Consider the following 22,422-nt stretch of genomic DNA (forward strand, 5'->3'; position numbering starts at 1 on the left):
TGATATGTGTGTGTTTGTACATGGATTGGGCTGAAGGTGAGAGAATAGTTTATAACAAGCCTGCCATATCATCTGGTGTTTTTATCCTGACATCACAGGTTGAGCTAAGGGAGTAGTATACAACAACCCTGCAGTGTAATTCCCTGTATACACCTTTTTCAGGTAGGAGGGTAGTAGTGAGAGAGTAGCTGTGACTGCAGTCTTGCAACGTAGTCCACGGTTAATATTGCAAGCCAGAGGCGTGGCCATTTAAATTGCCCTTCAGGCCACCTCACAGGCCAAATCAAGCACTTGCTTGCATGAAGAAGCCTCACGCTCCATTGACTTCCAGCAGAACAGTTGCACCTTTTAAGTGTTCAGAAACTAAATGAATACATTTTATCAAGTGAAATGAACTGGACTTCTGTCTTAGATGCTAGTTTTTGTTTTTTCAACCACCTCAGCCACAGGCTCAGATAACGCACATATGCTGCAGCCTTTTGTTCTGGGCCCCCACTTGTTCCTTCCAGTATGGATTTGAGCCTTCCTGTGCTTGTGGAGCTTGAGCCAAAACTGCACAACCCACACTGAAGAGAGAGGTATCAGCAGACTTGGGAAAACCCTAAGGTTTGCAGATGTGCAAAAAATCTTTAGGGGAAAAAACCCGAAGGGGAGGGACTCCATAATACCTCAGTTGCGCAGAATGTTCAGTGAGAGGAAAGGGAAATGAACAACCAGATGGGATGGGGAATGGAGTGACTGGAAAGGTAGGACGCACACAGAGGGTAGAAGGAACTCTCTCATTGTCTGAATAGGTCACTTCCTATTTCACAGTCAAAAGCTATTTTAAAATGTCCTGAGGGACAGAACAGCAAGCTACTCATAGCCATCAATGGCTATGAGTAGCTTGCTGAAATCAGAGATGTAAATGTTGCTGGAATTAGGTGTGTGTGTGTGTGCGTGCGCATGCACCAAATAGCCCAAAATGAAGGGCAGGGGGAGAACACAACAGGCCAGTAAGGACTGAGCATGCTCACTGGCGATGGAAGACTGACTGACAGGACAGCAGGAAATTTGGTGGGTAGGGGAATGGAATAGAGTGACTAGATCCCTGCATCAGGTGACTAGAACCCTGAACTGAAGCGTCTCACACTGCAGCATTTTGCTGTAGGGCCCTAGTTGTCCCTTGCCTGTCTTGAAAAATTGGAACCTTGATTGGTAGTGTTTAGCATTTTTATTTGAAAATTTTTGTTTCTGACTGCCTGATTTGTGTTTATAGTTAGACATGGCAGTAGGGTGCCTATGTATATTAACAATACACAGTTGTATTGACAAAAATACCCTTTGGATACTGTTTCGTGTCCCTAGGATCTAGTGTCAGCTCTGAAGACCTGAAGCCTAACTCACTAACACATGTATATTTTGGGGGCATGTAAATGCTCTGGAGGCCTGGCTTCCGCTATCCCTGTCTAGTATGGTTCTTGCTCCTCCTTTCTGCCTGTATACAGGAAATACCACAGAAACGAAGGAATTCTGGGTTTTCCAGAGAGCTTGCCACATAAGGAAGCACACCTTTTTGTGCCTCAGAGTAGAAAGCCTAGAATTGCCTTCCCCCGCCTGGTGCCCTCCAGATGTTTTGGACTTCAGTTTCTGTCTACCATAGCATGGGAAGGTCAGGAATCCTGGGAATTGTAGTCCAAAAATCTGGAGGGCACCAAGTTGAGGAAGGCTGCCCTAGAGTTTCCTGTAGACACATATACACACACGCTTTCAAGCAAGCTCTGGCCCAGCAGATAACTCCGCAAAATGTTTCTTGTTATGTTCTAATGCTGCTTTTGCTCCAGCAAATCTCACAAGATTAGGAAACCCTGTATAGACAAAGAGAAGCATTTGTATAAACAAGTATGATTTACAATGTAACCTTTGCTTTTTCCTCATAGTAAAGGGTGTACAGCTTGACCTGGTAAACTGTTCTCCCAGTTCTCTTCTCCCCTCTTCTCCTTCCCTCTCCCCAGTGCTTGGACCCTGGTAACAATCAACAGAAATATGACTGGCAGATTAGCTAGAAGAACAGCAGTGGTGATGCATTCAGTTTTCTACCAGGTTCATTACACTGATTTTGCTATGAACCAGGGATGGCCAACTTTTGTCATTCTCTGGACACTGATAGGGGGCTGGAAATATATTTTGCCACACAAATTGACGCTGTTACAGGTGGACAGGCTGGAAATAAGGTTCTTGTTATCTAGCAGTAAGGGCTTCATTGTTCTGAAGAACTCGCACATACCTGGGGCATTGCATACAAATCCTGCAAAAGACATTAATTATACATTAATACTGTAATGTGTAATATCTGTTTTTCTTAAAACATGAAAAAAATATTTGCCTGCAATTTCAGGCATAATTTTACCTCAGGTTAATTAACAACATTTCCCAAACACTGTGCTTGCCATATATGATCCCATGAGGTGTTCCTGAAATCATGCTGAGCTTTGGAGGTACTCAGAGCTCCTCCATAGCCTGTGGTACAAGGCCCCATCTCTCCTCAGTTCCAAGTTGGGCATGGAGGTAAAGCAATTCATCAATCTTGCTAACTTCAGAAGTGTTTGGAACACCTCCGAGGTCACTGTGACTGCAGGGACAAAGGGCTCCCCTCCCCTCCCCTGCCCAAGCTCCAACCTGGGGTGGCTCATAGCGAATGTGCTAGCTTTCAAAAAAGAGTGAAACACGTTGCAGTTTGAGTGTCTACATGGCCCATCATGTCTACTCCATTAGCGTGTAGGAGGACAGAATCTCTTCTGATCTTGTGCCATTTTGAAACACTTGGAAAACAATGAGATGACTTGCTACTTTCTGAGTGTCTTCAAGGCAACGTGAGGGTAGATGGACAAGCTCTCACCTGAATGCAGGTTTGGACCATCTCACCCATTAATTTAAAATTTGGTTGCCAAGAAGCAGATAAAATTGCTTTGCAAGCTGGATTGGGTCTTGGCCCTCAAGCTGACACAACTGAGGAATTTAGCATGCTTCTTACATTAAACTGTTGACACATACATACATACATACATACATAATTACAGAGGTCAGATAAAACTATTGATTGGCTCCTGAGAAGAACTGTGAGAGGAAGGAAGCTTGTAGAAGGGGACTTTCCTGTTGCTCCACTGTAAGTTTCTGTCTTCCAAAAAGGAGACAGGGGCATCCTGCTCCTCAGGATGGTACCTTTGCTTACACAAGGTGCCTTTGCCTTATTTTGTCCAGGTTCAGCATCCCATTGTGCCCCCCTCCTGTGCCATTCCAGAAAATTCTCTGACCCTAGGAACAGATTGGGGTGGGGATTGCACTGGGGGAGAGGCTGCAGGAAAGTCCCCTTTTGTGAGTTTCTGTTCATGGTTCTCAGGATCCAAACCAATATCCATTTTAAACCATCTTAAGTAGCTGGATTATTTGATTATCTGGCTACATGGAACACTTCATCAGGCAGTTAAGACTGATATGAAACTCACCATGGAATTTAACATCTTCAACTTTATCTGAATGGTTTTTTTTTAAGGATTGCTGACATTCATAGATCTAGGATGGCTGCTTGGGATTCAGAATATTGCACGTTTTATACTGATTTAGTAACAGGGAACCTCTGTATCTGTTACAATGTTCTTGATCTCTGGGACCAGCATAGCAACCACTGTATACCAATACAAATAACAGAGATTTAGAATAAATTAGGGGTGCTTTTTGCATGATTGAGTTTAAAATGCCTTCTTCCTGTTACACAAATGTGCTCACATAACTTCCATGTGTTTAATTTTCACAGTGTTTGGTTTTTACAAACTTCTTGTAACCTATGGTAGCATTTAGTTTTCTATGTTAATCTTTACCCCTTTTGTGGTGATTTTTTTCTGTTTGTAGGCCAAAGCCCTTGCATGAAATTCCAGCGTTTTACTGTCCTGACAAGAATAAAGTAAACTTCATTCCAAAAAGTGGCTCTGCTTTCTGCCTTGTCAGCATCCTCAAGCCACTGCTACCCACACAGGATCTTACACTCAAGGGTGCTACTCATAATCTGACCGTCACATCTGGTATGACGCCTGCCTTGCTGCAGCCTATTTCCATGGCCGCCTTATCTGCAAACACAGACCAAGAGCGGCTCTCTCGTGGAACAAGCAAAGTAATACCACAGCTGTCCGTGCTCCAGCAGTCGGGACATGGTGAAGAAACTGAAGGATAAACTTGGCTTTGTTAACTTTTCAGAACTTTATTGAAGCTAGCTGTGATTAAGCCTTCCAGATCACATCTGTTTGCATCATAATTGCTGGCAATTCCATAAACAGGTCATATAAGCACCTTGATCTCCATGACCATGACTGTTAGCTTGGTGTGAGATCTAGGAAAGAGGAGTGGCAGAGAGATGGCTACATGTGTCTTGGAAAGGCTCAAGTTCAATCTCTGGCCTGCACTTTTAAAAAAAAAGCTTTGGTACACGAAAGAAGGGAGATATCCATAATTATTTACTTATTGGAGGAACCAATTTTTCTGATGTCCTGGGTCCCAATTTAGACTTCGATTTTGATAAAAGGAAAATTTCAAGACATACCAGCTATTCTTAGCAAAATATCTACAAGGGAAAAACAGGCAAATGACACTGCAAGACCTATTTGTACAAAAAATTACAACTCTTGAGGGGTTTTTGATGCATAGCAGAGAGCAGAATGATCATACTTTTCTTGCTACATCATTTCTACTGTTGGGACCAAAGGATTGAAACGTTTCACCGTTCTGTTGTGATCGGTTTGATTTCCCTCCTTCTCCCAGATAAGCTTAACATCCTTCAGACTAAAAAAAAAAAAAGCAATATCAGTACATATTTGGTGGGGGTGTAAACACATGCATAGAATTACTTGTCTGGAAATAGCATTTTAGAGCACTTCTGCCAATAGTGTAATGAACTGTTCCTAGTCTTGTGTTTCACAACAATATTCCTTTCCTCTCTCCCCCAAAATGCCAACTAACTGTCACATCAGTGCCTCTTGGGACGTCTTGGTTTCTTGTGATGCTGTCAAAATCTTGAATTGCCTTTGGCATATACTGATCCTATCATGTCTTGCCACTGTGCTATATAAACCCTGTAGTCATATGATCTTGAAATGGCCATGCATGGTTCTTTCTGCTTGTCACAGTACTGTTTTGTGGGTCTGTTGAGGGTAATCGTTTGTCAGGCATGATATTTGTTAATGGAAATTATTTCAGTGGACATAGTCTCCTTTTTGACTAGCAATATGGTTAGAGTGTTAAGCTAAGGACCTTTTGATTCTTAGTATTAGTCTGCAGATGTGACCCATTTCATTTCTTTTGTGATCCCTTTTTTTATAAAATTATAATTGTGTAACAATCAAAAATAGGAAGACGTTTCTGTTACTAAATCTGCTTGTGAAGGGTTCTGAACTAATCTGGTTACAAAAGTGTATTTACTGAGATGAATTCAACAACACACACAGCATGAGCTAGAGCAGCTTCTTAAAGGCTGAATGTTCAGATTCCAAAACCTCTCCAAAGTGGCAAATTCTTATGGCAGGTGGGCTAAGTAATTTCAGAAGGATAGTTGATATAGGGTTGATCAAAATGAATTGGGGCAAACCTATGCAGTTATCAAAAAGTTATCTTTAAAAAGTCACACTTCTCTGGTATCTTTAGACTAACAAAAACATTTGTAGCGTTAGTGTGACCTGCTCCAGACTAGCAGCCATCATATCAACGCTATGATGCAATTCATCTTGGTATGCCTCTTCATCACCAGCAACCACTAGTCAGGAGTGGATCACACTTACATTGATTGGATCTTGTATTCATTTTTGCTTACTTAATGTGGCACACTATCTCCTGTGTTGCTTGGCCTTTGTATTATGATTTCTAAACGTTTCTCTGTTCTCAGGGTATACGTACCTACACAGTTAGGCAACCACTTGGTCTGTCTCACAAAGTGGGCTGTGACCCACAAATGGTTATGTCACTATATATTTGTTAGTCTTTAAGGTACCATAAGACTTGGTTGTATTTGCTGCAACAGATTAACGAAGCTATGCCTCTAGAATACTTTTTAAAGTGTTGGTTTTGTACCATGATCCTGTATTGTCACCATATCAGCAAGATGGTTTCACCCCCATTCCATGGACTTAATTGCTGGCATATCAAGTCCTAGGACTACTTACTTTATTGCATAAAACATATTGAGAGAGAAGAGCTTTTCTTCAATTAGTTTTTTCACTTCAGTTTGAAGCAGGTATGCCTGATGTGGGAAAACAATATTCTAGGAAAAATTAGGTCAGCTTTCAAACAATGTGATATATCTGTTGTATTTAGCTTTTGTGGATACACATCAGGTTTTTTTATTAAACTTCTAATGTTCTGGATTTATGAAACATGGGTAGGTGCACTATTTTCATGCAAGCGGGATATTTGCATTTTGTTAAACCAAGTTCCACTTTTCATGTTAAAGAGCAACTTATAGTTGCTAGACTGTATGATGACTCTCAGGAAATCTTTCCTTTCAGTACCTTAAGGCCAAATTTAAATTTGGAATCATATATAAAATTTAGGTCCTCAAAACTCACAATGTATTGTTTTAATGGAGCTCTAAGATGTGTTCCAGTTAGAGTAAAACAGGTTTGGTGCACAAGGTCTTTGACATGAGTTTGTTATGCCTTCACTTACGCTAGAACATAGATGGACAAAACATGGTCCTCAAGGCACTTCAGGCTGGCCTGCAGGTGCATATTAGAAAGGTGACACTCCAGCTTAAAAGAACAGTATTTATTTAGCCCTCATAGTTGTAATAATTTGAACCAGTAATGGAAAAATGCTACAAAATTGCATACCATAAGCAGCAAATGTTTGCCTAATTTCCATTTAAATGCAATGGGACTGCTCAACTGATTTGCACCAGCAAAGCCTTGTTAGCCCATAGCAAGTAATTATTTAAATAAAAGTTGCTTACTATCCTTTAGAATTAAGTTCTCTCAAGTCTTGGTTTAACACTGAGCTGCCTGACTCTGGTTTGCCTTTATCCCTCTGTGACATCAGTGCAGTTAAGCCAATGGCTATAAGAGTGAGGGAAGACAAGAGTTCAAGGAGGAAATTGCAAGAGCAAAGATGTTAAGAGGACAGAGAGATCTCACAGAAGAATTAAAATAAATCCAGCTTTAGCTGGTTAGAAATAATGAGGCCAAATTCATTATTTTCAGCTGTGATGAGTTCAGAGTCTGTATAAAAGGGTAATAGCTGTGTTTTGTCAAATCAGTGTTGGGTGTGTAACTTTTAAAAATACATGCTATTTGGGTCATGCTATATGCATGATCAGCATGGCACAGATCTATTTGTGTCATGCCCAAGAAAAGGAACCCTGGTGACTTAAAGGGATTGGGGGGTGGGGAGTCGACACACAGACAATGCCCGTTCTCCAATCCCACCCACAACCTGGCTTGGAGAGGGATCAATGGAAGGGATTCATCCTCCATTCACCACTCCCCAAACCTGTGGGGCGGGGGGACACATCCCCCTTTTCTTTCACAGCTCCAGAGCCATCTACCAGGAGCAAGAGGAAGACTGTGTGCCCCGATGCATTGTTTCCTTCCTCTCTCCCAGATGCAGCTACAGGGAGAAGAGTGAAGACTTGTTTTCAACTTCTTACCTGCTTCCTGACTAGGAATTGGCTTGGAGAAGAAGGAAAAGGGAATTGCTGCCTTCTCCCTTCTGATCCCAGCTCGATTGCAGAGGGAGGGAGGCCTGAAATACCAAAACCATCCCTCTGCCGTTCTGGGCAAGAGGATTCCTATTGCCACGTCCACCCAATCCTCCTAAAGATGATGGGGGGAGGGGAATTGTGTATGAGTTTTCTCTACCCCACCACCTCAGTTTTGTCGTTAAGTAACCAATACTCATGTTGCGGTTGTGCCCTTTCTTGCTGCATCCTATTTCCACTTCTGATTTTCCCAGTGACGGGGAAGCTATGCAGTGGATATAACAGATTTAGAGAAAGGCAACTTTGAAAAGGAGTACGAGGACACTGGGTGAGAAGGAAAACAAAACGGGTGAGGAGTAGAGGACAGTTAGTGGGTGATGCCTGAGGAGCAAGGGGGAATGGAACCCTCCCACCATCATTCTGCCTATGAAATTTCACAGGCCTTTCCCTAATGTCAGAATAATATATTGTAAGACAAGTGTTACCACCTGTGCAGAGCAAGCTGCTCATCCTTGTGCTAGACATGATTTAGCAAAGGGAGTTTACTACTTAAGAACTGGATCTTGGAATAAGAAATGTTTTCTGGCTGTCTTTCTCTACCTGAACTTATTGTATAGATAATGGCAACAGGCAGCCCTAGTATTCCACTCATTTCTGCCAGTTCTAATTAGTGCATAGGTCTATCCTGAGGGTGGTATCCAATTAATCTCTCCTGCTAAAAACTGCTTGTGTTACTGGAATGAGGTGTGTGCATGGTGGAGGGGGACACCCTCTGGAGCAGACTGGAGGGGAGAGGTGAAAGTCCCAACACTTATGCAATAATCTGTTATTTGATGTATTATAGGAAAGAACATGGAAATGCTAGTCTTAAGTTAGGGAGCTGGTATTTTAAATGGGGTATACTCCAAAGTTCAGGCCTGTAACTGCCTTGGAGATGATGATTATAGAAACAAACAATTTCATGTACGCTACTACAACTTAACATTTTTTTTGAACCTATGAAGGTTGTATGAAAATAAGCATTCTCTTGGCAATTGCTTCTTTTTTAACTTCCATTTGGGATATGGTTGCTTATTGTTCTCCATCTGAAAAAGAACATCAGTAAAATTGTCTTGGATTAAATGGCTAGGCAAGTGTAAGCTGTTAGTGGCATGAAACTGAGGCATTTGGGAGAGACTTATGTATGGTTTTAGGTAGATGATGTGGCTATACTGTCCTTGGGCAAGTTCCAAGGTATTGCTGACCATCTGCATTTCACAGTAAAAACTGCTTTAAAATATGACTGGATAATTAGGTCTTTAGACATTTGGAGTATCCAAAAGTGTTCTCAGTCAAGGTCACATTTCCTTAACAGGTATGTCCTGAACCAGGTAAAGAAAATGCAACGAACTTTCAATGTTGGGTTAGTTACTAAGCATGAATCTTTTGATTTCTGGTTTCATTATCTTGTTTGGCCATCGGTGTCCTTTTTAGTCATGTTTCAATGAAAATAAAGTATTTCTGAAGCTGTATCTTTCCTACCACCCTAACCCTGTCTGGATATTGTGTAACGTGACTCTTATCACAGCAGTTCACTGCCAGTGGCATGTGATGTATTTCCCTTCCGGGTTCACCTCTTGCTAGAGACTGGCTGACTTGTTTTATGCCAGTACTCGGGATAAAGATGTTATGGAGAAATCCATGCCTAATTTGGTAAATTGTGTAGCTATGTGCTATGTTTGCAAAAGGCCAATGATGTTTAAGTATGTAAGATTTTTTAAAAAAACTTCTCAATGCACACCAACGTGTTTGGGCATTTCTTGTTTTTCTATTGTTTTTATGTTAATGATGTAAGACCTATGACTGCAAGAAATTTTATTGAATTTTTTTACAAAAATGTTTTACTCACCTTTATGGGACTCGCACACTTTCAATAAATATTTCAAATGAAGATGTGTGTTACTTCTGTTTTTTCACCTTCTGGGTTCATAACCAAACATGGGATTGCACATGTGAGGCCAGATCAGCAGAGAAGTTTAATTTGGAAGTGTATGTCAAGTGCCTTGTCTCACTTTTTAAGAGCCAGGGTTTCCAATGGTTTAGTGTCTTGGGAGAGCTAGCCTCACATTCTAGATCTACCAAAAACTTTGGAGTGGTTTGGTCCAGATACTTTCCTTCTGCTGCAGTTCCCTTTCTACAATACGGGCGTATGACCAAGTTGCTTTAGAGAGGAGTTGTGAGGATTACAGTACATATGTATGCTATGGTGTATATAAGCTAAAATATGAGATGAGTTTTGGTGTGTATAATAAAAAGCATATTCTGAAACATGACATGTTAATTGAATCATGGTACCATGATATTGTTTCTTAATTGACAAAAGCCAAAAAAAAATTGCTTTTCCATTCTTTTTCAGCTTGAAAAAAGGAAAATGGTGGAGTAAAAATAGTCTTGGTTAGAAAACCTGAACCAGGGTTAACAAGATCATGTAGGTTTGGTACATGCTACTGATTACACAGCTGAGTGTCATAGAGTGATTTGGACCATCAAATTAGCCCATGGTTTGCATCTAAAGTGTATTTACACATGAAGCAGCACATGGATTTTGGACTGGGGGTGTGTGTTTACCAGTAAATTCTTGTTCTCTGAGGTAGTGAGGGGCGGGGGGAATCATATCTGTGATAGTAAGTTCTCATGGCTACAGACAAGGTCAAGTTGTTAGGCTACTAAGGGGAGGGGCTACCCAGCTTCTAGCACCATGCATTTCAAGTTAAAGCACCTCAACTGTTTTAACTATCCTGCACGATATATTTCTGGAACAAAACAGGAGGAAACTATGAGAACAGGATAGAAGAAGTGAAAGTGTTTTAACATCCCAGATCTCAGAATTGAGCTACATCATTCAGAAAGTAGGGTGAAGCATCTGACTCCCCCAGCACCTTCGAGAACATTTTGCAAGTAAGAAAATTTTCTCTCTTCCTTGCAGATCCAGGAGGGAAGACTGTTTTTTACAACTCGGGTATATGAAGGCAGTGTTATCCCTATGATGGGCCCCACAAGTAGCAGCTCAGAGATGACATGCACACCATGCTTCAGTACTCGCACAGCTGCCCTGTATGTGACCTTTAAGGAGGAAATAGACCCCTAAACTACAGAGGCAACTACTGTCCTGATAAATGGGTGCTGGTCTCCTAAGGATCAAGATGTCTTAGTAATTGCTGGACTGGTACCCATTAAGGGAGGAGAGGCCTCATGGAACCCTTCTGGGGAATTACTGGGCTCCAGCTGCTGGATGCTATTTTGTGGTTGAAATGATATGCAAGCCAAGCCAGCCAGCTGTGTTCTCCATCTGCCCCTTTATTGGCTAGAACACAAGAGGAAAAGGAAACTTGTTTGAACTGAGGCTAGCTTGTCCCTTGCTGTGCATGAGGGGAGAAAGAAGATAGTACTTTGTTTTTTATGGAGGTCCCTCTGAAATATTTTTATTGACCTAAGGATTTAGATTCTGCGGTTCTACCTCTCTGACAGGCAACCATAGTCAAAACATTAAATCGATAAATAGGAGTTACCTTCCCAGATGAGATGACTGCCTCCCTGGCATCTCAGAGAACATGGATTATGTAGGAAGTTGAAATGTTCTGCTAAAATAATTTGTTTCATTTTGATGAAAACTTGCAGTGCTGCTTTTTGAAGACTGCTCCATAGCTGGGAGGTAACCAGTAGTCCATGGAGAACTGCATATGGAACAGGACCCTTTCCATTGTCTGTGACAGAGAATGGAAGGTCCTGCATGAGTTGTTCCTTAGCCACTTTAGAATCCATGTACATTATATTTTGGATTGTGTTGCCCTTTATTCTCAAAGAAGCCAAACTGGGTTTTTTTGAGGATGAAAAGGCAACTCAAGACTTGTAAGGCAGGGGTGGGCAACTTGAGGCCCTTCAGTTGTCTTGTCCTACAACTCCATTGGCTATGCCGACTAGGGTCTGATGGGAGTTGTAGGTCAAAACATCTTGAGGGCCACAAGTTGCCCACCCCTGTTGTAAGGGGATGCTATGCTATCTAGAAGATGACCATGTTCTTCCAGATTAAAAAAAATAGTTTCTGGGAAAAGTATGAAGACAAAAATGAGAAGCTATTTTTGCATGCAGTTGTTAAATACGTTGTGCAGAATTGTTGAGTTCAATAAGACAGAGCTAAGCACACCTTTAATTCTGGCACTGAAATCAATAGGTCTTGAAGTGCTGGAACCTATTTGCCGGAAATAGTATCACTCCGGTGCTCTTGATTCCTGCACTGAAAGAAAACAGATCACAGCAGACCAGTTGTATGTGTTATGGTTTCCCGAGTGATATTTTTGCCAAGTCAATACTTTTTAACCTCAATCTTAGGGCTAAGCTACACATTACAGCTGGAGATCCATGGTTGAACTCACAACTACTTATTTTTATACTAAAATTTTTATACATGGGAGGAGGGGGTTGCTATTATGAGCGAAGCAGTTCAGGCAGAGGGGGAGTAAATTCCAGAATTTTAATAGGATTATATTAAGTGCACTTTTGATCTAGATGCAATTTTTCCTTTCTGTTTAGATACATTTCTTCCAACATTTAGGGCATAATGCTATATAATTGAGTTACACCGCCTGAGGGGCTACAAGATTTGGTAGAAGCCTTGCAGCATAGGCAGAACTCCCCAGATCTGCCAGCAGAACACTCCACTGGCAGAATAGCTAAAATGGGCCAGAGTTGTGGGTGAAATGTGACCTTGTCCTTAATTAATTTATCTAATCTTTTAAAGCCATCCAAGGTAGTGGCTGTCATTACATCTTGTGGTGGCAAATCCCATACTTTCACTATGTGCTGTGTGAAGTAACTCCTTCTGTCTGTCCTGAATCACCCACCGTTCATCTTCATTGGCCCAGACCCCAGATTCTAGTATTATGAGATGGGGAGAAAGACTTTGACTTTCTGCACACCATACATGGTCTTGAACCCTTGGCTTAAGGAGTGCTGTGTGTGCTCTATGCAGGCCCCCTGCCTAGGGAAATACATGGATGCTGTGTTGTGGACCGTCTCCTTCCTTCTCTTTGTATATTGTGCTCAATAACGGAACAGCATAAGAGGAATTTAACCACTGCCTGGAGGGATGCCTAGGGATGGCAGTAGCACAGTCATGGTCGGAGTGGGGGTGCAGAGGCATTGTCTTGCACGAGCGGGGGTGATGCAGGGATGCCCCCATCATTATGAGCTCATTGGCTCCACTGTGTGTGTATGTGTGTGTGTGTGTGTGTGTGTGGCATGATGATACCGATTGGTTTCCACTGGCAGTGTTTCTAGGAACTCTGTGTGTGTGTGTGTGCGCATGTGTGGCTTTTATGTCATTTTTGTATTTTCTGGTTGTGTTTCTCCTCCCAGACTGAGCATGTATAGGATATGACAGTGGCTGCTCTGCTGGCACAGCAGCAGTGTATCTCCCTCCCACCCCCGTGTAATTGGAGTATAGGATTGCTCTGCCCAAGAACTAGATTAAAAAAGAAACCAGACATCAAAACAGAAGTGAGACTGATGCCATATTGCTAACGTGTTTACTGTCTACATGTAAGAAATTTGCTGTAATTCTGGCATAGATTTAAGACGAGCAAAAGCTTAACCCAACACTACAAGTAGTCAACTATAACAACATGCCTATTCCATGATTCTGCAAATCCTCTGTAATCCTTTTGCTGTGTTGAAGAAATCTGACAAAGAAATGATTGCAGCCCATTTAAATATAAAGTGGCCTGTTTTATTTGAGAAACTGGTTTCTGTGTTTCAGAAGAAATCTGTTAGCTTTTAACAGCCACTTGATGGATCTTGTCTTATCTTTGGTTTGGAGAAAATGAAATGGCCAAAAGTAGAGACTAATAAATCTACATTCAAGCTCAACTCACACAAAAATAAAATATGTCCCTAAAATGATTCACATTTTAAAAAGGAATTAATATGCACTTTCAAAACATTTTAACATTTGATTGCAAAACGATTCTTACTAAAACTAAGGCATTTAAAACTACTTTGCTTTCTCCATCCTAAAAACTAAATGAATTGTTTAATGTAAATTATTAAAGTAAGATATAAGAGATAAGGCCATAAATCCTCTTGTAATTGTGATAATACATGATTAACGATGCAATTCAGTGTAATCATACCTGGGAGTAAGCCCCATTGAAATCAGTGGGACTTACTGCTAAATAAATATGCACAAGATTACACTTTGTATGTTTTTATGGTGAGCTGTACTGCTTATTTAGGTTGTAAGACAAAAGGAAATTAACATAATGTTTGCTCCAATTATAAATTGCCTAAATCTAGGTATAGGCCCAGATCTGCTTTTCTAAACCTGGCCCTACCTCCTGTTCTTCCAATCAGAATATAACTTCCAGACTCTGAGGAGCAAGCAAGGTTCGCCCTCCCACTCCCAAAACTACATTCAGGATAGGGTGGAGATTGGCTGTTTGCCACTCCTGAATCCCGCTCCTAGCTAGCCCTGCCTTGGGTTTTGCTTCTTGGTCATACTAAAGTGTGATGAAAAACTGGGAACTGATGGATGCTCAGTGCACATGTTGAATGTCGATATTTAAATGGAAGTTACATATAAGGAAATATATGTAAAGCATGGTTATATTTAGCCTTGCTTATTTCATAGCATCTGTTAAGAAGTGTCCAGATTTGGTTTTTCCTTCATCATTAAAAATAAATGACATTGTTTTGTTCTACAGTGCTTCATCGTCATCATTCCTGCTGTCAATACAATTTCCCCATTTTTAGGTGAATATTACTTTGTTACTATTAATTTGTTACATTTGTCTTCTGTCCACCAGATCTAACATAGTTAATTCTTCTGTCCAATATTTTTCCTTTCGGGTGTAGCCTGACCTCCAGCACTGAAGAAGTTGGAGTGATCTCTGGAATCAGTTACCCAATTTATTTTACATACAGAGGAATCGTTAAATATTTGGTCCTGCTGCCCATCCTTTATTTGACAAATTATAATGTGAATCACTCTGTTCCAGCGACCCTCTTGGTTTCTCTCTTGAAAATGTCATCTAGACATGTATCTTGCAATTGAGCACTTACATACTTATTGAATTTGGGGCCTTTCTTCTCAATACTGGTCTTTTATCCTATCCTAATATCACCTTTCTTCTTTTCTGGAATATAAGAGTACAGCAGAATAGTTTTCAAAATAATCTCTTTCCACTATTATTGTATTATCTCAGTCCCTAGTTAACATAATCACATTTACTATACCACAGTAATAATCAGGTCCGCCTTAAACATACAGAAAACTAGAACCTATTGACACATTTAGTTTTAACAAGATACAGTCAGGGCCAGAAATATTGGAACAAGGATAACTGTTTTGGCAGTTGGCCCCTGCACACCACCACATTGAAGCTGAAAGGAAACACACCCAGATGGGAGCGAAGTTCAGGACTTCCAGCTGTAATTCAAGGGGTTGGACAAAAGTGGGGCACTACTCATTCAGGAAGGACAGCCAGTGGCATACCCCCCCCCCCACATCGTTGGTGGCTCGTAAGTAATGGAACAAACCAACATCATTTCAAACTTAAGGATCGCCTTTAATACCTGGATGAAAATCCTTTGCAGTCAAGGACTGCCTGAAGTCTGGAACCCATGGACATGACCAAATGCTGAGTTTCCTCCCTCGAGATGCTTTGCCAGGCCTTTACTGCAGCTGCTTTCAGCTGCTGCTTGTTTGTGGGTCTTTCTGCCTTCAGTCTTGTCTTCAGTAAGTGAAAAGCATGCTCTATTGGGTTGAGATCAGGTGACTGACTTGGCCACTGAAGAACATCCCACTTCTTTGCCTGGAGAAACTCTTGGGTAGCTTTTGCTGTATGTTTTGGGTCATTATCCATCTGCAATATGAAGCGGCGTCCTATCAGTTTGGCAGCATTCGGCTGAATCTGAGCAGAAAGTATAGCCCTATACACTTCAGAATTCATCCTGCTGCTTTTATCAGCAGTCAGGTCATCAACAAACACCAGTGACTCAGCTCCATCGGCAGCCAGACATGCCCATGCCATAACACGGCCTCCACCATGTTTGACAGATGATGTGGTATGCTTTGGATCATGAGCTGTTCCTTTCCTTCTCCATACTTTTCTCTTCCCAACATTCTGGTACAAGTTAGTCTTGGTTTCATCAGTCCAAAGAATCTTATTCCAGAACTGGGCAGGCTTTTTTAGGTGTTTGCTGGCAAAGGCTAATCTGGCCTTTCGGTTCTTGAGCATTACCAGTGGTTTGCACCTTGTTGTGAAGCCTCTGTATTTACATTCATATTACAGAGGTATTTACACCTCTGTAGATATTGACAATGACATGCCTGCTTCCTCAAGAGCGTTCTTGACCTGGCTAGATGTTGTGAAAGGGTTCCTCTTCACCATGAGCAGAATTCTGCTGTCATCCACTTTAGTTGTCTTCCGTGGTCTTCCAGGCCTTTTGCTGTTGCTGAGCTTGCCAGTTAAGTCCTTCTTTTTCAGAATGTTCCAAACAGTTGTGTTGGCCACTCCCAATGTTTTTGCTATCTCTCTGATGGGTTTACGTTGTTTCCTCAGCCTAATGATGGCCTCCTTCACTCGCATGGACACCTCTTTGGACCTCATGCTGGGAGTTCCAGTGAACAGCTACCAAATGCAAATGTAAGACTCAGAGCCACCTCCAGGCCTTTCATCTGCTTGATTGGTCATGGGGTACCCAGGAAACAGGCCACACCTGGCTATGCAGCTGCTTGTCAGCCATTCGTTCCATTACTTATGAGCCCCCAACGATGGGTGTGTGTACTGGCTGTACTTCCTGAATGGTTAGTGCCCCACTTTTGTCAAGCCCCTTGAATTACAGCTGGAAGTCCTGACTTCGCTCCCATCTGGGTGTGTTTCCTTTCAGCTTCAATGTGGTGGTGTACACAGGCCAACTGCCAAAACAGTTATCCTTGTTCTGATATTTCTGGCCCTGACTGTATGTCTCCCCAAATAGATTTTTAAAAAACCCTTTGTAAAAGTATAAATAGTCTTCTCAGCAGAACTATATCAAATATATGTTTACTATTCCCAATCCATATTGCAGACTCTTGGTGCCATGGTTCATCCATTGTCAAATTTTGTACTGACAAGTTTATACCACAATACACTTTGGATGGCCAAAATATCAGCCAAATGTACAGTTATGCTCCAACTTGCTCCAAGATACCATTTTTTGTTCTAATAACTAAGTTTGTTAACTTATGTTTTAATGTTTCAGGATCATAATGTAACATGTGGGAAAGCATACTTGTTTTCTATATCTGTTACATGCAAAAGAAATTTAAACCAATCTACTTCAGTATATTAAAACTGAATGATATATGCTATCATTTTAGAATAATTTTGCTGGGTAAATCCTTGTAACTGAAGAAGCATACCAATTGTTAACTTTAAGGTTACTACTAATTGCTGCAAGTGTAACAAAGATCATGCCTAAGGTTTGGATTTAAGTTTAGATACTACCTGTTCCACTGCATTCCACAGAATAAATACAAAAACTCTATGACAATCTGTTCCTTTGATCTATATGTATGTACATAACTTGTATTATACCTATCTTTACAAAGAAAACAAACCAATCTGTGATCATTTTAATTGTCCTTTTCTTTTTCTTTAGATTCTCCAGCTCTACTAGAACTTCTTTAGTGGTGGGATGACCAGAAGTAAACAGTATATGCTAAATGTGGAAGTACCATAGACTGACAAATATTGTTGATTATACTACTCAAAAATGTAAAAATGCTTGACAGCAATACCATCTAAGTTGATGCTATTGTGGTAGAGCCTCTCACTAACTGATTACCTGAATAACATTTTATTGTAATTAATGGCCCCTAAACTTCATTTTTCTATGAGCATTCACCCAATTATGACAATTTACACCATGATATAGTTCTGTAATATTCTTTACTCTGTCTTGGAAAAATTGCAAGTAATCTCAAATAGAAGAACGAAATAACAGTTTGGATGTAAAAAGCATATTTCTCTTGTTAGAAAATAACTTTAAATATCAATTATTATATATCTTTTAAAGAGTTCCTACATGTAGAAGTGAGCCATGCTGCTCTGGGACAATCAATTTCCAAATCATTAACTCTATAATTTAAAACAGATCAAAATAAACTCAATACATGCACTTTCTTAGGTGATCAAATAATTGAACACGGTAGAAAAAGATTTCTACTGATGTCATGCCAACTTCGTAACTATGTAGGGTTCTGGTTCCTTTAAAAGCATTTCCAACTGCACTCTGCTTAGGGCCAAGCTAGACCTTGCAAGCAGATGTGAGTAACTTCATGTGAAAGTCATTTTGGGGGAAGGGAGCAATGGAGACCAGAGAAGTTGCAAAGGAAGGGGTTCTTAATCTTTTCCCCTTCTCAAATGGGCCTCCTAGCAACATATCCCTCTGCAGAGTTCCAACTGTGAGCAACATGCGTTTGGAACTCTTTGGGGGAAACGCTAACTTTGAAGTGCAATTAGGAACAGGGAAAGCCTGGGCAGGGAAACTTTTCTGCTCCCGGTCACCTTTCACATGCAAATTATCAAGGTTATAAAGGGCTTCTGGGGTTCCAAGTTTGGCCCCTTGGCAAACTGAACTTTGACAGCTGCAAGACATTGGCTGATTTATGCTGCTACATACGTACTTTTAGAACAGCACTAAATGCAATATAGGGATCATTTAAAACGTACTAGGCATTAAAAAAGATCCCCTCAAATACCAGTGATACTTATATGTGTGTCCTCTGTGCTGGCTGATGTCCAAGCACATGTGCAATAGAGTAAAAGGAGGGAAAGAATCCAGATCTACATATGCAAAAGGGTAACGCACATAAGAATACCACTGGAAAAACTAGCTGTCTACCCGGAATCTGAGAGTGACATGTATGTCAATAGGTTTCCTTGTCCTTTACTGAATAAGTGTATAGAAGATAAGAGGAGAATATTAAGAAGTGATACTACTTATATGACTTTCACATCTGGAAATTATGTGTGAAATCCTGAGTTCACCACTATACAGATAAATTAAGCATGCTGTAAGGTATTTAGTAATTCATAACTTAGGGTGCAATCCTATGGCTGCTAGACAGTGGCTAGACGGCCATAGGATTGTTCGGTTCCTGGAAAACGGCCTCCCTGCCTCCCGTAGGCGGTGCAGACTGTCGTGGGCTCCATGCTTGGAAGAGCAGCACGGAGTGAGGCAAAAGGAGGCGTTCCTGGGGGCCAGCGGGGCAGAAGTGCTGGTACAATGCTTCATATGTGTCGTCCAGCCTCCCCCACCCCCGCTCCAAAGTCCCACGGCTAGGCAGCCAAAATCGGCTGTCTAGATGCAAATGCAGGGCAGCCTGAGCTCAGAGAAGATCCCCTCTGTGCTCTGCCTGCCCTGCGCTGGATAAGCAGTCGGCTCCAGGTTCAGAGGCGGCCGCCTATCCCAATAGGATTGCTCCCTTAAACTTTTATAGCATTGAAAATAACCATGAAATCAAAATACATAGTTGGTCATTACTCTTTCGATATTCTCTGACTGCCATCATCAATTATCTTTATCTGTGATGTCTGCAATACAATCGTAGGGTCTCAGACTCTCCTTCAAGGACACTGTAATTTGATACTAGAGAAGTTGTGTGTTGGGTTATACTTAATCATGCAGCGAGGAGGTCATCATCTGAGCGTCCAATAGCATCTGGATTTGAAAGGGGATCCAGATCTGCAAAAGCACTGAACCATGCTGACATGTCTTGGTTACTAGTCACCACAGCTGCAATACAGGTGAAATGAAATTAGTTATTTGATTTACCTAGACAGAACTTTCAAGAAATAAACTAATTTAGTTACTCAGAAATCTTGTTCCTTCAGATTAATTAGCTGACTAATTAGCTATTCCTAACAATCAAAATCAATGGATGGTGAGCCAAGTATTGCAAGCCAGTCAGGGCTGAACTCCATGTTACATGTAATTCTGGTTTTATTTTTTGTTACGAGTTTTTCTTTATACAATGTAACTGCTGTGGTTGTAATTTAAAGTGGAAGACAACTGGAATGGGAGTAGAGGGGCTTCCTTTCTCCTTGTGCCATTTTCCTGCTGAAAACTCCCCCCACCCTGCTTTTACCCCATGCTGGAGAAAATATATGGGTTCTTGTATCTTTTCCCTAGACAAGGTAAAAGGACCTTAAAATAAAACTTGCATTCTCCTGCTTCTGTTTAAATTGCTGATTTCTGACAGAAGCAGTCAGGTACATTATGGTGGTCAGGTTTGCCTTTGTTTTTTTCAGGTTGCTTTGCTTTTCAAAAGCTACATGTTCCTTTGAAGTTAATGGGGCAAGAAATGAAACATATAAACATTCTTTCTAAATCTCCCCACAACATTTGCATAATATACATAACTTACACCTTTGTGGTATCTTTGGTGTGCTGTGTGAAGTTCCTGGCTGACCCTCAGATTCTTTGGAAAAGGGACCTACACCTTCTGATTGCAAGATCCAACCTTCAGGGGGAAAAGGTAACATGGTCAGGTCCTAATTAGTAGCACATGATGCTATAGCCTAAATTAAATAGGTCTGGCCACATAAGTTCCCTGGATTAGAAACCATATGCAAGCCAATATGAACTGTTGACAGGATGGGTGGGTATTAATGCAATTTTTAAAAGGTTATCCCGAAAATTCATTTTTTTTAGTTCAGTAGCCCTCAGGCTCAGTAGGAGCCATTCAATTTACCCCCAAAAGATGCACAAGACCTTGGGTCTTTTCCAGTTCAAACAAACGAACTTGTTTTCCCAATACTTACTACTGAATCCCCCAGCAGCATGAAGGCCAAAATCAAGGAGTTGTGAAGGGAGAAATCCAGGTGAGTTAGCTAGAGACTCTGCCTCTGTAGCCAGTCCCTGAACAGGCAGATTCATAAAAGGACTATCAAACAGAGTTTGACATGATTTATGTGTGATATTTTCTGTGATTGAAGAACTGGGCCTTGGTAAATTCTCCAGGAAAGAAAAACTGCTCTCAAAATTTTCTTCCAAACAGTCTGTTGGCAGTTCTGAAAGTTGGTAAAATAAAAGTTTATGGTAAAGGAATGGCAGTCTATTCTTCTCCTTGAGACGACAATTCCTGGAAGTGTTGTTTAAATGAACATTAAAATTCATGTATTGCTTTCAATTATATTAATATACAATCAGTTATCTGATTTTTATCCCAGGAGCAGGAATGCTTAAAGAGTTTTGGTGGAGTCTGTAAGACCTGAGAGGGTACAGAACTGGGTGCTTGCTCGGAAAATGCTGGGTGTTCAAATCCTTCTGCTTCTGCCACTGTATGCTCCACATCCATCATCCACCCTTGTCCTATTGCACTTTTTGTGACTTTGGTGCCAACTGAGCAGAAAACAAGTCTTAAACAGTTTATTGTTCACTGTAACTCCCTAGCCCCTGAAACTGTCTTTCTGAAATTTTGCAGGTTTCTTGCTTGGGGGTGGACACTTTTATGACATATGCCATTTTCACACAAATTTCCTAAAAAAATAAAAATGGAGAGGGGTACAGGGGAGTGAATAATCTCCTCCCCCTAAATTTAAAAACTCCCACAAAAACCACTCCCTTCTGCACGTATCCTCCTGAAAATTTGCAAGTTTCTTAATAACAGCCACCTCTGTGCTGTGTGTCATTTTCATAACAATTGCCCACAAAAAATGTGGAGGACTAAGTGAATCATTCTGTGGAAACCCTCAAACTGTAAAGGCTGCTCTTGCGCAAAACTCCCTGCACCTATTCATCTGAAACCTGGCAGGTTTGATCTCAGAAGGGGCAACTTTCCCTGCAAATTACATTTAATTCTGCCAAAAAATTAAAAAGAAACTTATCAGCAGTTCTCTTAACACACACACTTTTTAAAAGCACATAGCACAATACTCCCTACACCTTTGTATTTGAAATTTGGCAGGTGTAATCCCCTCATAAGGCCATGCCTACAAATTTCCAGTAATAATAAATGGGAGGCATGAAGAACTGGATTTCCCAGTTGAGATTCTGACTAAAGTTGAATCGGGGGGACAGGACGGGGGGGACGACTCCAAATCAGTCTGCGTCTAATCGAGCTGTTTTATGAGAGGGTCCAAACTGAATCTTGTGGCTGTTATATACCCCTACTAATTACTATACCTATCCAGAAAGTTCTGCCTACAAGAGTGACCTACCCCACAGGCAACATGTGTGTAGTCTCACGAGATCTATGAGACTAGAAACATGAGATCTCCCTACAGCATGAGCCTGCCTTTGTGTGCGCTGCTTGGTTTGCAGCCAAGCAGCAGCAGCTGAGGATGCAGCGTACACTGTTAGATGGCTTTGGCCAGAGCTTCCTTACCTCCTGTGCTTCAGGAAGCTAAAACCAAACTACTAGAATCATAGAATAGTAGGGTTGGAAAGGGCCTACAAGGCCATCAATTCCAACCCCCTGCTCAATGCAGAAAGGAAAGTGCAATGGGTGGGACAATGATTTGTCTTAGGCATCCTGCCTTCATGAAACCCAAGTAAGGTACTCTGAGATTGGCTGATCCCTTAGCAAAGAAGATATGAGTGCAGTGAGATGGGGAGATATTTTGAGAGTCAGCTTTAATTAATTAATTAATTAATTAAATTTATTAATCGCCCATCTGGCTGGA

General features: G+C 41.1%; 2 protein-coding genes across 5 annotated transcripts in view; one reads left to right on the forward strand and one right to left on the reverse strand.

The window, feature by feature from the left end:
- The window catches only part of FAM117B (family with sequence similarity 117 member B), a 55,028-nt gene extending 45,384 nt beyond the window's left edge, over positions 1-9,644 (forward strand). For both annotated transcript variants that reach the window (XM_084818107.1, XM_084818117.1), the window contains exon 8: positions 3,889-9,644. In XM_084818107.1, coding sequence (XP_084674233.1) covers positions 3,889-4,207 — 319 coding nt within the window. In that variant the 3' untranslated portion in view covers positions 4,208-9,644. The remainder of the gene's footprint in view (positions 1-3,888) is intronic.
- A 5,046-nt stretch (positions 9,645-14,690) lies between these two features.
- Positions 14,691-22,422, reverse strand: part of ICA1L (islet cell autoantigen 1 like) — a 29,533-nt gene continuing 21,801 nt past the window's right edge. The window contains exons 10-13 of one of the 3 annotated variants that reach the window (XM_084818137.1): positions 20,560-20,808; positions 20,163-20,258; positions 19,412-19,531; positions 14,691-14,883 (exon numbers count right to left, since the gene is read on the reverse strand). In XM_084818137.1, coding sequence (XP_084674263.1) covers positions 19,416-19,531; positions 20,163-20,258; positions 20,560-20,808 — 461 coding nt within the window. In that variant the 3' untranslated portion in view covers positions 14,691-14,883; positions 19,412-19,415. Of the gene's footprint in view, positions 14,884-17,664; positions 19,532-20,162; positions 20,259-20,559; positions 20,809-22,422 lie in introns of those variants that run through there. The other 2 variants (XM_084818130.1, XM_084818147.1) reach the window with 2 other exon arrangements.

Source organism: Heloderma suspectum, chromosome 1 (assembly GCF_057233095.1).
Source record: "Heloderma suspectum isolate Gila_16-S chromosome 1, 16-S_ref, whole genome shotgun sequence".
Taxonomy (NCBI): domain Eukaryota; kingdom Metazoa; phylum Chordata; class Lepidosauria; order Squamata; family Helodermatidae; genus Heloderma; species Heloderma suspectum.